General features: G+C 37.6%; 1 protein-coding gene across 7 annotated transcripts in view; it reads left to right on the top strand.

Annotated features, from left to right (window-relative positions):
- The window catches only part of SOCS6 (suppressor of cytokine signaling 6), a 31722-nt gene extending 18934 nt beyond the window's left edge, over positions 1–12788 (top strand). For 5 of the 7 annotated variants that reach the window (XM_027746024.2, XM_027746027.2, XM_027746029.2 and 2 more), the window contains 2 exons: positions 5738–5842; positions 6791–12788. In XM_027746024.2, the coding sequence (XP_027601825.1) occupies positions 6916–8520 (1605 nt within the window). In that variant the 5' untranslated portion in view covers positions 5738–5842; positions 6791–6915 and the 3' untranslated portion in view covers positions 8521–12788. Of the gene's footprint in view, positions 1–2615; positions 2724–5737; positions 5843–6790 lie in introns of those variants that run through there. The other 2 variants (XM_027746025.2, XM_039388199.1) reach the window with 2 other exon arrangements.
- The last annotated feature ends 1088 nt before the right edge of the window (positions 12789–13876 follow it).

The raw sequence follows: 13876 nt of genomic DNA, 5'->3' as shown, positions 1-13876 counted from the left end.
TAATCCTGATTTATTTCTATAGTAGTGCATTTTGGCAGCACTGTTTATAGTACTTATCTCAGGAAATGAGTATGCCTAACCTAAAAGTGTGAAAAAGATAAGAAATTAATAAAAACCCTATAAATATAGTGAAGCTTTTTGTTGATGTACTTTTGTGAACACTGTTTCCAGATAGCTATGTGATTACAGTCTGAAACTGTTTTGTAACATCAAACTGAAACTACTCTGAAGTGTTGGAATATTCAAATTAGATTTGCCGAAACTGATTTATATATACATACATATATTTAAAACTTTCATAATTTTTCATACATCAGTGCTGGCCACCATAATAATTAATATATGATTGCATGACCTGCTCTTAGATTTCTGAGAAGCAGCCTGTAAAGTAAAGTCTTAGCCTTAGTTATCTTAATTAATAACTTCACATTTGTGTGTGATTAATAAATGTTGTTCTTCTTCAAAATGAAGTGTACAAATTTAGTTTTCATTATTTTTATATGCAGAAAGGGAGCATGGAGTTTGCTGGGTAATAATTTGGTAATTTTTATCCAGAGGCCTGTATTTTGTCGACCTGCATAATATTAAAGATTCCAAGATGCAGACTTTCTTATGAAAGTTCATAAGTCAGAGTCTCATTCTGCCTTGTTATTCTATGTGTTAAGACCTCATTCTCTTTCTGGATTTGATTAATCTCTCATTTTCAGCCTGTGTGTTCCAGGTGTTTCTGTGTACATAGCCACAAGGCTTTGGGAGTACATTGGCATAGTTCAGTCTGTTTATAGTGGCAAATGCCTGCCAGAAAAATTTTTAGAGGTGCTGCTTGTTAGGCTGTCTAAATTCATTGTACAGCAGATGGCACTGGAAGAGCACATCAGTGGGAGACTTCAGTGATGCCGTAATTTGTGCAAAATACTAATGTAGCTGTTGCTGTGCTGAGGCTTGTGAAGAAGTTGCATAGTTCATTTTAATGTATTCCAGGAAGGGGTGCATGCTGGGGCTCTTTGGCTTCAGCTCTTTCATATGTAGACTGTGGAAAATTCTATACTTGCAAGTGTGAGAGTATCATCTATTGAAGGCTGTTTATATAGCATTTTTAAACACATTGATATGCAATGCAGAATTACTGATATTCTTTAAGTATGTGCAAAGAAAGGAGACTATCTGGGTCAGTTCGGGTATTTGACTTCAGGGTGTATTTTCTCCTGTCTTGGATAAAATGTGTGTAGGAGGTATCATAGAGTGTATCTCATATGGAAGACTTGTTTAGAGACTTGCTCTCATTGGTGGGTGTTTTCAGTTTACTTTGGAGAGCTTTGATCAGGACTGTCACTCACTAGATTTTTATCAACTTCTCATGTGTGAATGAACTGGACTCTGGATAGATGCATGCTGTTTATGTGCTTTATATTTGAGCATCAAATCTTTCTTATATCCTCATATGGAATTTTCAAGGGTACAAGTAATGAGTCATGTGTATCATAGAATATACTGAGTTGGAAGGGACCCATCTAGATCATTGAGTCCAACTCCTGGCCTTACACAGGACACCCCAAGAATCACACCATGTGCCTGAGAGCGTTGTCCAAGTGCTTCTTGAACTCTGTCGGGCTTGGTGCTGTCACGACTTCTCTGGGGAGCCCGTTCCATTGCTCAACCATCCTCTGGCTGAAAAACCTTTTCCTGATACCAAAGTTAAACCTCCTTCGACTCTGCTTCATGCCATTTTCTTGGGCCTTTGTCATTGGTTGTGAGAGTGAAGAGATCACTCAGCTTCCCCTCATGAGGATGTTGTAGGCTGCAATGAGGTCTCTCTTCAAACTTCCCTTCTTCAGGTAGAACAAACCAAATGACATCAGACACTCCTCATAAGGCTTCCCTCTCAGACTCTTCACCATCCTTGTGGCTCTCCTTCGGATGCTCTCTAAGAGCTTAATAGCTTTCTTATGTTTTGGCACCCAGAACTGCACACAGTATTCAAGGTGAGGCTGCCCCAGTGCAGAGCAGAGCAGGACAATCCCCCCCCCTCGACCAGCTGGCGATGCTTTGCCTGATGCCCCCTAGGACATGGTTGGCTCTTGTGGCTGCCAGGGCACTGCTGACTCATACTGAACTTACCACTGACCAGGACCCCCAGGTCCCTTTCTGCAGTGCTGGTCTCCAACCTCTTGTTCCCTGGTCTATACTCACAACCAGGGTTACCCATCCCAGGTGCAGAATCCGGCACTTTCCCTTGTTAAAGTTCATAGGGTTAGTGATTGCCCATCTCTCCAATTTATCAAGGTCTCTCTGCAAGGCCTCCCTGCCTTTGAGGGAGTCAGCAGCTCCTCCCAATTTGGTGTAGTCAACAAACTTATTTAGTATCCCTTCAAGTCCTGCATCCAAGTCATTTATGAAGATGTTGAAGAGCACTGAGCTGAGGATGGAGCCTTGTGGAACCTCACTAGTGACAGGTCACCAGTCTGATGTAACCCTGTTCACTGTAAGTCTTTGTACTCAACTTGTAAGCCAGTTGCTCACCCATCACATAACATTTTGTCCAGAAGGATACTGTGGGAGGCAGTATCAAAAGCTTTACTGAAGTCTAATAAGATTATATCTGTTGTCTTTCCTAGATCAACTACGTGGATCACCCTGAAGTAGAAGGAAATCAGGTCTTACAAGCAGGGCTTTCCCCTCATGAAGCCGTGCTGGCTGTGACAAATGACTGCATTGTCCTCCAGGTGTTTTTCAGTACCTCCCAGAATAATCTTCTACATGACTTTGCCAGGCACTGAAGTGAGACTGACAGGCCTGTAGTTTCTGGGGTCCTCCTTCTTTCCCTTCTTGAAAACTGGGACATTTGCCAGCTTCCACTCAGCTGGGACCTGTCTGGATTCCCAAAACCACTCAAAAATCATCAAGAAAGGTTTTGTGGTGACATCAGCTAGCAATTTGAGGATGCTTGGACAAATCCTATCAGGCCCCATAGATTTGTAGGGGTCCAGCTGAAGGAGCAGATCCCACAGAATTTCAGCGTTGACTATGAGTTGATCATTCTTGCAGTCATGGTCCTCCAGCTCAGGGTATTGAGACCCCCTTGGTCCATCATCTGTATTGAAGACAGAGACAAAGAAAGCGTTAAACACCTCTGCCTTGTCTCTGTCCCTGGTTGGGAAGTGGCCATCCTCACCCTGTAACAGGCCAATGATATTTCTATACTGCCTATTGCCATTAATGTATTTGAAAAAAACTCTTTTCATTGTCCCCCACATTTCTGGCCAGCTGCAACTCTAACTGAGCTTTGGCTGCACGAATTTTCTCCCTACAGTGGCAAGCAGAATCTCTGTATTCTTCCCATGTCACCTGACCTTGCTTCCATGGGGCATACACCTTCCATTTTTGGAAAAGATTGCCTGCTCCTGTGCCCTTAGGAGGTGATGTTTAAAAACTGCAAAAAGCTGCAAAAACATCTTCCCAGGAGACTTTACTTACTAGTTCCCTGAGCAGCCTGAAACTGCTCTCCTCATGTCCAGAATTGAGGTTTTGCTGGCAATTTTCCTCCTGTCAACAGAAATTTTAAACTCAATCACTTTGTGGTCGCTTTGGCCAAGACAGCCACCAATCTCCACTTCGCTTGCAAGATCCTCTCCGTTGACAAGCAGCAGATCAAGAAGGGGCATCTTCCTGAGTCGACTGTCCTAGGGCCTGTTCCATAAAGTTGTCATCCAGGTTTTTTAGCAATCTTCTGACTGGGGTTGGGCCAGCTGTGTGATGCTTCCAGTTGATTTCTGGCAAATTGAAGTCCTTCACAGGGACAAGGGCAGTGGACTTCCTTGGAAGAGTCCCATTTGGACAGTCACACATTTTTTTTGATAAAGATATTGGTAGGCTGACAGACGTAAAACACTTTTTTGCTCAAACAGGCTGAGTAGTTGCTTTCTGAGTAAAAAGTTTTGACTACTCTGGGTGCTGCCTTAGAGATTGATCTGTGGAGATTATTTTTAGATATTGGATTTTCATTTGTAAAAAAACTCCACATTTTGATACAGAAAGACTAGCACGTGATAAAAACCTGTTCTTTCAAGTGACTGGCTTAATGTTTTAGTTACGGAAAAACTGAAAGCTAAAACAATGTTTCTTCAGCCAAATTTTAGGTAACTAATTGTTTTGAAACACATCAATGACAAAAGATGTGTGAATCATACAGTTTGGAGCATCTTCTTTCCCTAGTCAGCAATGTGATAATGCTCTTTTAATTTCTCCCTAGCTTGGAAGACAGATTTTACTTTTTTGTCCTTCATTGGTTTTTTTTGGCTGGGTGCATTTTTTTTTTTTTTTTTTTTTTTTTGGTTTGGTTTTGGGGTTTTTTTGTTGGTTTGTGTTTTTTTGTTTTGTGTTGGTTTTTTTGTGGGGTTTTTTGTTTGGTTTTTTTGTTGTTGTTGTTTGGTTGGTTTTTTGTTTTTTTGGGTTTTTTTTTAGGTTTAGGAATTGCCAACAGTATAATATAGTTTCCACAATGATGGGGCAACATTTCTGGAAAAGTAGAAATAGTGTCAGCTTGTGGGTGTCAGTCAGAAGCAGTTGGAGAACATTGTGGATTTCACAGGTGGAGCTGATATGAGGGTTCCCAGGCTTCCGGTACTACATACACACAAGCACAGTTAAATTTATCAAATGAACCAACACTGTTGGTTTAGGAGCAGTGTAGAATCCTGAAGTTGTAATTTTCATTCATTTTGTAGGTTCATTTACTGTAAATTGGTAAGATGGCAAAATCCAAATGGTTTAAGAATAGAAGGTCAGCAAGACATTTTGAGTCTCCTCTTAACTGACATGTAACTCTGCCTTTATCTGTACTTGTAGGAAAGTAAAAGTAGTGTTTTAACCTTCGAAAAGTCATACCCGTATCTCAGTATCTACTTCAGATTGTTTACGTGGAAGATGTTGTCTTAGGGTTTCATGACTCTTGGTACAACAGGCATCGTGTTAAAAGTGGAAAATAATCTGAACATCTGATAAAATACTGGTTCTGGTTTTTTAAGGTTTTAATATTTGTTTTATAGCAAGAAATTGGTTCTTAGCCTTTTATTTGTTTAGGGAACAATTTTTTGGGGCATGTTTGTTCTTTGCTGATAGGAAGTATATCAGTTTACAGAAACCTTTTAATTTCTCCCCGTTGAAAGTAAGGAAAGTGCTATTTAGTTTGGTAATTAAGAAAAGGAAATGGGAGGAACTGAGCATGCTCTAAAGATGGACTTGTGAAATATCAGAGGTTATGACAAAGTCAGAACTGGTCTTTGAAACAGGAAGATGCAGATAATGTAGGGAATTTGCAGATAGGACTAGGGTACAAATCTAAGTAAATCAAGCTTTACTTTTTATGAAGCAGTGTCCAACCTCCAGCAGCAGGGCTTTACGTCAAATTTTTCAGGGTATTTTGAAGTTCAGAATCCACAGATGCCTCGCATCGCCTTTTAGTTTGCTTTGAATATGATCCTTTAGCCTTTGTGTACTTGAGGACCACAAAAGTTGGACAGGACAAGAGTAATAGCCAATGGACTGCTGTTTGGTTATAGTGATCATTCTCCTCACATGTTTTTATGCAATTTTTGAATGCTTATTTAAGAAAACCGTATAGTTTAGTTGAAAAACTTATTTCAGTTTATTGCACAGTTTTTTTCTGTTGCTTGTATTGTGATGCCATGGGAGAGAAGTGGGAAGTATGTACATAAGGACTGTTTTACTTTCCCCTCAGTCCACCAAGGTTGGAAGATTTCTTGAAAGATTGAGCTTGCCATGCTTAGATTGGAGCCAGGCTTGCTGCTGCAGTTTGTGCTGCTAACATCACACGTATTTGGAGGTACGTGGAATAATGGCTACTACTACTGGTAGTACCTACTTCTGTGGCAGTGGCAGCTTCTTTCTCTTCTCTTTCCTGTGTTCTTCTCTCTGCAGAGCTGTTTACTTTGAAAGGTCTAGCTGACGTTAAAAAGAACCAAACCAAGCTCCCCTCCAAGCACAACCAAACCTGAAACAAAAAAAAAACACAAGCCAAAAGGTTAAGTTTGTGGGTACATGACTCTGCAAGATGCCAGGTGGGAGCAGTTGACTGGGACTTGAGCAGCTGTGTCCCTAGGTCTTGGCAGAAGTACTGGAGGAATAAAAATTCTAAAAGTTCTAGGCAATAAGAGCCTGTAACTTGGTCTTATATGCCTAAAACAGTTTGGAAATCTACTTTTCTTTCAAAGAAGTTCAGGAGGGGACTTGTTGTAAACATGTTACTTTGCTGTTAATGTCCCTCTATTTTTTCATTAGTTTTCCTATAATTATGTAACCTTTTGAATATTCCTCAACTTGTGTAGAGAAAGTATGAACTTATAAGACCATGTTTTTAGGACTGTTTAACCAGTTTGTAGGAATCCTGTTGAATATCTCCTGTAGTTTTATCTTCTGTAGTTATTTATGTGGGGACTTTTTAGGAGCCTTGGGAAAGAGAGGAGTGTTTCTGTGCTTGAAAACATGTATACATGGATTAAATATATGTGCCTGTGAGTGTGATGTAGCGTGTGTGTATGTTTCAAAAAATATCCTGCTGATAGCAGAAAAAAGTTGTGGAAATCTCCAAGGCAGATGTAGCAGATTCATTTTTTGAGCCTGATTGGTTTCTAAGTCAGCTCTCTATCTTTACTTTTATTTGATGCCCATTGTTTAAGTACTGCGACTGCTGTATTGTTTAGAGAGGGGGAAACCCTTATAGATAATTTTTGAAATATTTCTTTGAAGTTAATTGTTTTTTATTTGTTTCCAGGAAATGGCTCTTGAAGTTAAATGAGGCTGGATAAGACACGTAAATGAAGCAGAAGCTGCTCTGCATGTGTTAGGGCTATATCACCGCAAGCACTGCTGATCAGCCAGATTTGCTATCTTGTCATAATGAAGAAAATTAGTCTGAAAACAATTCGCAAGTCCTTTAACTTAAATAAAAGTAAAGACGAAAGTGACTTTGTAGTGGTTCAGCAGCCATCCTTAAGTGAATTTGGAAAAGATGACTCCTTGTTTGGCAGCTGCTATGGTAAAGATTTGGCTAGCTGTGAAGTCAATAGTGAAGATGAAAAAGGAGGCAAAAATAGATCAAAAAGTGAAAGTTTAATGGGTACATTAAAAAGGAGGCTTTCAGCAAAACAAAAACAGAAAGGCAAAGGCAGCACACCATCTGTAAGCTCTGCAGATGATGACACCTTTTCTTCCTCATCTGCTCCAATAACCTTCAAAGATGTGCGAGCTCAAAGACCTCTGAGATCTACTTCCCTCCGTAATCACCATTACAGTCCAACTCCGTGGCCCCTTCGACCTACAAATTCGGAAGAGACTTGCATCAAAATGGAAGTGAAAGTGAAGGCCTTGGTCCATTCCTCTAATCCAAGCCCAGCACTGAATGGTGTTAGAAAGGACTTCCATGAGTTGCAGTCAGAAAACGTGTTCCAGGAACAAAACAATGCATTAAAAAATACAGAATCTCAGAACGGAGACTTGCATCTTCATATTGATGAACATGTGCCTGTAGTTATTGGATTAATGCCTCAGGACTACATTCAGTATACTGTGCCTTTAGATGAGGGAATGTATCCTTTGGAAGGATCACGTAGTTACTGTCTGGATAGTTCCTCACCCATGGAAGTTTCAACTGTTTCTTCTCAAGTGGGGGGAAATGCTTTCCATGAAGACGAGAGCCAAGTGGATCAGGATGTAGTCGTTGCACCGGATATCTTTGTGGACCAGACGGTGAATGGTTTGTTGATTGGTACCACAGGAGTCATGTTGCAAAGCCCAAGGCTTAATCACAGCGATGTCCCTCCACTCTCACCTTTGCTACCTCCAATGCAGAATAATCAAATCCAAAGGAACTTCAATGGATTAAATGGCACAGATGCCCATGTGGCGGAAAGTATGCGCTGCCATTTGAATTTTGATCCTAACACTGCCCCAGGAGTTGGAAGAGTCTATGATTCTGTACAGAACAGTGGTCCTATGGTTGTGACGAGTCTGACAGAAGAACTGAAAAAACTTGCAAAACAAGGATGGTACTGGGGCCCCATTACACGTTGGGAGGCAGAGGGAAAATTAGCTAATGTGCCTGATGGCTCGTTTCTCGTTCGAGATAGTTCTGATGATCGTTATCTTTTAAGTTTGAGTTTTCGTTCCCATGGAAAAACTCTTCACACTAGAATTGAACACTCAAATGGTAGGTTTAGTTTTTATGAACAGCCAGATGTGGAGGGACATACATCTATAGTTGACTTAATTGAACATTCAATCAGGGACTCTGAAAATGGAGCTTTCTGCTATTCGAGATCCCGGCTGCCTGGATCTGCCACTTACCCAGTGAGACTGACAAATCCAGTGTCTCGGTTTATGCAGGTGCGCTCTTTGCAGTACCTGTGTCGTTTTGTAATACGTCAGTACACCAGAATAGACCTGATTCAAAAACTGCCTTTGCCAAACAAAATGAAGGATTATTTACAGGAAAAGCACTACTGAAAGCTTACGGGAATCTTGCATCTTGCACTTTGGGAACGACAACAACAAAAAGAGATTGAATTACAGTTTACAGACTTTCATTATTATCAAAATCTTTTGCTGCCATAAAAATATTTCATTTTTGTGTGTAAAAGAAAAGTAATGCATTTGGATTTATGTTTGTTTTGGGGGGTTTTGTGTATTTTGGGAGGCTTTCTTTTTTGTTTTGTTGGAAAGAATGATCTCAGTTTATTTTTAGAAGTGTGAAATAGCTATCTTTCATCAATGTGCAGATTAATCACAATGTGAATGATCAAATTCTCCTTAATTTCCCCCAAGTCCTTTGCTGCTATCCACTGTGATTTTTATGCATTGAAAGCACATTTCATGTGTATTCAACGATAAGTAAAAGTCAAATGAAACTTGTTGAATGGAATTTTTTTTCCTTTAAAACAACCTCTTGAAAAAAATTATCATGGATAAGGAACATATTGGTATTCTAAATTACTGAATTTACACCTATAGTAATAACTATTTCCTAGTGTCCTAATTAGAAAATTCCTATAGAGATATGCCCTAATGTATAGACAGAGCTGTGTGATAAGAACATGGTTATGCAGCATATCTTTAAGAAAAAAAAACAAATGCCTTCCTCCTAAGCCTTGTATTGTCTGTACACTCCTGTGTTCAAGAAGGTTGATTCAGCCTTCTTCTTTGTCTCAGTGTTTTGTCCTCTAAAAATGGCCTTTAAAAAAAAAGTCGATGAAAGTCAATATATAATACCTATAAGGAAATTGTGATATTGGAATCTTGTCAAATATTACCTTTTCTAATCATGCCATCAGTTAAATAAATGAACACCTACCAGGTCCCCTCTTTTTGGCCTTTTCCTTCCCGCCTCATCTTGGGAGCAGGGGAGTGGAATTTCCTGGATTTGTAGGAAGATTCTAGGAATTGTTATTGTGGGAACATAAATTATAAGCCATTTTGGGGATGGGATAAAACTTAATAGGATGATTTCTACCTTATTTATATTCAAGCTACTTGAAATTTTATTCTTTTTCATTTTTCTGCATTTTTTTTCACTTCAGAAATTACAGTGATACGCTAGTGTCCTTTGGATCATTTTCCCTTTTTTTGTATATCCTTTGGGGAGGAAGGAATGGACTGATAACATTTCGTATGGAAGATGCTTAAAATGCATCTCTAAAACTCTATTCTCATCTTTCAAATCATTGAGAAAAGATGTTTGGATACACAGTGACCACAGGAAATGTTCAGTTTATTGTCATGAAATATGTTTTGACATGAAATATTGAATCAATTAAGTAAATGTTTGTGACATCTGTCAAAAATTCTGGCATTTGAAAAGCTTACAGTTATTCTAACCTTCTGTAGGGAAAAAAGACTTTCAATGGGGAGTACAGGTTCTACACTGTAGTATTTTCATCATGCAAGGTTAACCCATGGCATTTTCCTGTTTTGTTTTAGTTATTGGGGTTTTTTCTCTTTCTCCCATGTTTCGATCACTTTTATGAGTTATTTGTTAAAAGGGTCATAGCTAATTTGGGAGGGAGGCTTGCTTTGTCTGCCTCTGCCCCCCTGTTTTGTACTTTAGAATGTCATATTCCCTGTCTCTGGTAGGAGTGGCTAATCAGTAAACATCACCATAGAAAAAAAGGCTGTTCATCTTGGATATAGCTTTCTTGTTTAGGTCATTTTCTTCTCCTTATTTAGTCTAGCCTTTTGGTCCCCTCAAATGAGTCTTTAGGAATGAATACATTGCTGCAAGGTGGTGCAGTAGCACTACATCTTGGGTTGCCTGAATTGATAGACGAAATTTATATTTTTTTAATTTATTTTTTTGACCATAATGTTTAACTAAAAAATAAAAAAAAGAAAATCAAAGGTAGATAAAGACTGCCTTTGCTTTTAAGGGAGGGAGAATAAGGATTTCCTCTTTAGTCTGATAAAGTTTTAAACTTAAAAAGTGAAATAATCTAGAGCAGTCTATACATGTAATTTGTTGGCTCTGCCATGGAGATATATCTATGAAAGTGTGAATTCTGTTTTCTTTTTTTATCTCTACTGACTTGTCCCTCTATCCAGTCATGCCCCATCCCCCCCTCCTCTGAATCAGGATCACTAAATTTATTCAAAAAGGCACAATAACCTGTTGTATGGTACAGTGTTCTGATTCTGTCTGTGAGGAGGAAAAAGAAAATAATTTTTGTGGATTCTTTTGGAAGAAAGCCTCTGGCATTTTCTTCACTTTAAAAATTCTTTCCCCATACTAGAGGGCCTATGCATTCTACGGAATCTTTGAAAGATTATAGTATATTAAATATTTTCTTTGCCATTTAATACCACTATTGAATGCATTAAACATATGTTTATACTGTGCCACATGCATTAATTTAGCAGTCATTGCATTGAAACTTAAATATTTGAAGCTATAATATCCTGGTCTTACTGCTGAATTGAAAAACGTGCAAGAACACACATGTTAAAATTCTTGCTCATGCCTTTATAAGTTTCGGTTTGTTCACTCATAAATGTTGATGCTTTTTTTTTTTCTTTAAACTGTTTCAACTATCCAGTTTCTGAGTTGCCTTCCTTGCTTGTTCTTCATCTGTGAACTTAATGAGGTCAAGTTAACTTTGTCATTTCCCCACCCCCCTATAAAGCTACCACAAAAGGAACACTTTAAAGTGGCTGAGGTATAGGATGTGAAAACCACATAGCACTTTGCTTCTGAATAAAAAAATGACACTGATATTTCTACAAAGCTCAAAATACTTTAAATCATTAGTAAGTAGACACAAATACTTATTTTTCAGGTTTCTTTAATCAGAACCTCACTGTATTTTTTCATGCCGAGATAACTGGCCAACCAGGAGAAGGAACCCAGAAAAAATACTTCGAAAACATTAAAGATACTTACAATTTCCTATAATAAAGATTAATATAAAAGAAACACAGTAACATTTAGTTATGAGTCCATTTAGAAGTAGTCAGAATAACCACAAAAATTGTGTTGACTTCTGCTTCATGAAAATTAGAGGAACGAAGTGTCCTTGACAAATAAAAGGAAAATGATTGAGAATATTTTGGGGAACTTTGGAAGTAGATACACTAGGAATAAAAGCTAACTGACTGCGATCCTTATAGAGTAGAAATATGGCTATTTATTCAGCACAACAGTTTAAGGGTTCAAAAAGTATGCTTTTTATGATTGAATTGTGGAAAAATATTTTTAAAAATGAAACTATGAAATAAAACTTTTTTCGAGCATCTGAAAGGATTGACATTATTGATAACATTGTCTGTTTTACCAATTAGAAGAGTTAAACCACACGTATTTGGAAATAATAAATTTGCACAATTTCCTCTGTGGGTTTTTTTTTATTTGTTTGTTTGTTTTGTAAGCCAGTGTTATAAACAACTGAAAGTAATGTGTATTCTTTGATCTGTTTGAAGGATATAGCACTTATCCTGCTGTTGACATAGTGAATGCCATCTTTTTATCAAAATGTAATTCTGTCAGAAGGATCAGAAATGCAATTATTAATTAAACTCACTGTTCTCAGATGAGCTGACTTTGCATTTTGTTAAAGCCAATTTCTTTCTGTGAATATTGACTGCTGGGCTAAGGAAAATCTGTGCAGTTTTTGTTTTGATGCATTTCATTTATGTGAATACTGGAATTATAAATTTAAAACAGCATACCAGCAATATATGGGCTATGATTCTGATGAGAAGCATTTCTCTATTACTGAACTTTCAAATTCTGAGCTAAGCTATGGATGCATTAATGATTGCCAATTTAATTTCATAAAATCTTTCTATGACTGCAAAGAATAAAAATTACAGGCATTCTTTATAAATAAAAATGCCCCAGATGATAGGTCACAATATGAAAAGTATGGCATTATTGTATCTGGAAAGTGTTCTAAATTCTATACAGATAATGAAAAATTCTAAAAGAACTTTTTATGAATACCTGTTGGGTTAAAGAATTTTTATAGTGATGATGGAGTGCCATGAAGTTAATACTTGCAATCCAGATTGCTGTAGTTTACACTTTTCTCTGTTTCAGACCTGGTGTGCACTATTTGTACTAAGCACACCACAGAGTGAATTATCCAAAGTCCATTGATTTTAATGTGTTTTGGTTTGTAAACAAAATTAGAGTAATTTCTTGCACATTTTTGAAAAATAATTGTATAAGGATTTATGTATCTGCTTCTGGATACAGTGTGTAAATAAAAATTTCATTCACAAAATGATTTGTGGAGTGTTCTATACTTTAATGATGTTCTAAAATAAAAAAAACCCTGAGAGACATTGTAAAATTCTGGCATCTGACTCAAACATTTAAATTTTAATGGTCACAGTTTAAACTATATATTTTTTAAACTTTGCTTGTTGACTTTCAAAATATTTTTGTATACCAATTATTTTAATTTCTACTTTTCAAAGAAAACAAAAAAAATTTGCCAGGACTTAACTGGAATATGATTTTTGAAAGGTCTGCATAAGTACTGTAAGCTAACTTTCTGATAATTTTACATGGGCTTTTTTTCCATTAAAAATGTACAGTATCATAGTATCTCTTGCCTTCTAAGCAAGCAAATAGTTCTTATTTAGCTCAAAAAGAGAAAGTTATGTATGGTATTGATCTTCAGATGTTCTCTTGATGCTGTCTTAGATTCACTTTAAAAAGGGAGTGAAATTTTAAACCCTGGGAAGTCACACAAATAAACCAGAAGATCCAAGATAAACAGTTTCTATGTTGTAAAAGAAATGCACATTTCTTTTGTGCATTTGTTCATGTGTTTTCATTTGCACAATTGTTCATGTGTTTTCATGTATTTGGGACTTAGACTCACTGCTCAAGTTCAAGTAAATACCATCAGCTCCTTAGGTGTTGGTTATAACTGGGTGGTGGGCAGGGGGGCTGTTTGGTTTCATTTTTTAAAACAACCAAACTAAAAACCTAGCCCTGGTAGGAAGTCACTAGTGTTCATATTGTCCACAATGATGTACTTTTCTATGTATCCTGTAACTTAAGTCCTTAAACAGTAATCAGAAATAATTCATAGTTTTTGCCGTTTTAGAGAAAATTACATTCTCTTGTTTCCTACTGCTGGGGCTGGTATTGCTTTATGCTCATTATGTTGTGTGGTTGTTCCCCTAGTGCACAGGGGATCTTGCAGGAGTTTTGTTACTGGGTCAGCTTGATGTTCTTCTCTTTGGTTGTTCTATTCACTCCAGAAATTTGGTGAAGAATAAGCTTACCCTAAGATGATTCCATGGTAAGTAGTGAAAGGTGAGTAAGAATTAATTTTTCAGCCACCTGTAAAATTAGCATGAT

The sequence above is a fragment of the Pipra filicauda genome, unplaced genomic scaffold (genome assembly GCF_003945595.2).
Source record: "Pipra filicauda isolate LSUMZ 115617 unplaced genomic scaffold, ASM394559v2 scaffold61_size3293851_pilon, whole genome shotgun sequence".
Taxonomy (NCBI): Eukaryota; Metazoa; Chordata; class Aves; order Passeriformes; family Pipridae; genus Pipra; species Pipra filicauda.
Note: the sequence above shows the minus strand (reverse complement) of the source record. Positions and strands in the feature narration are given on the sequence as shown.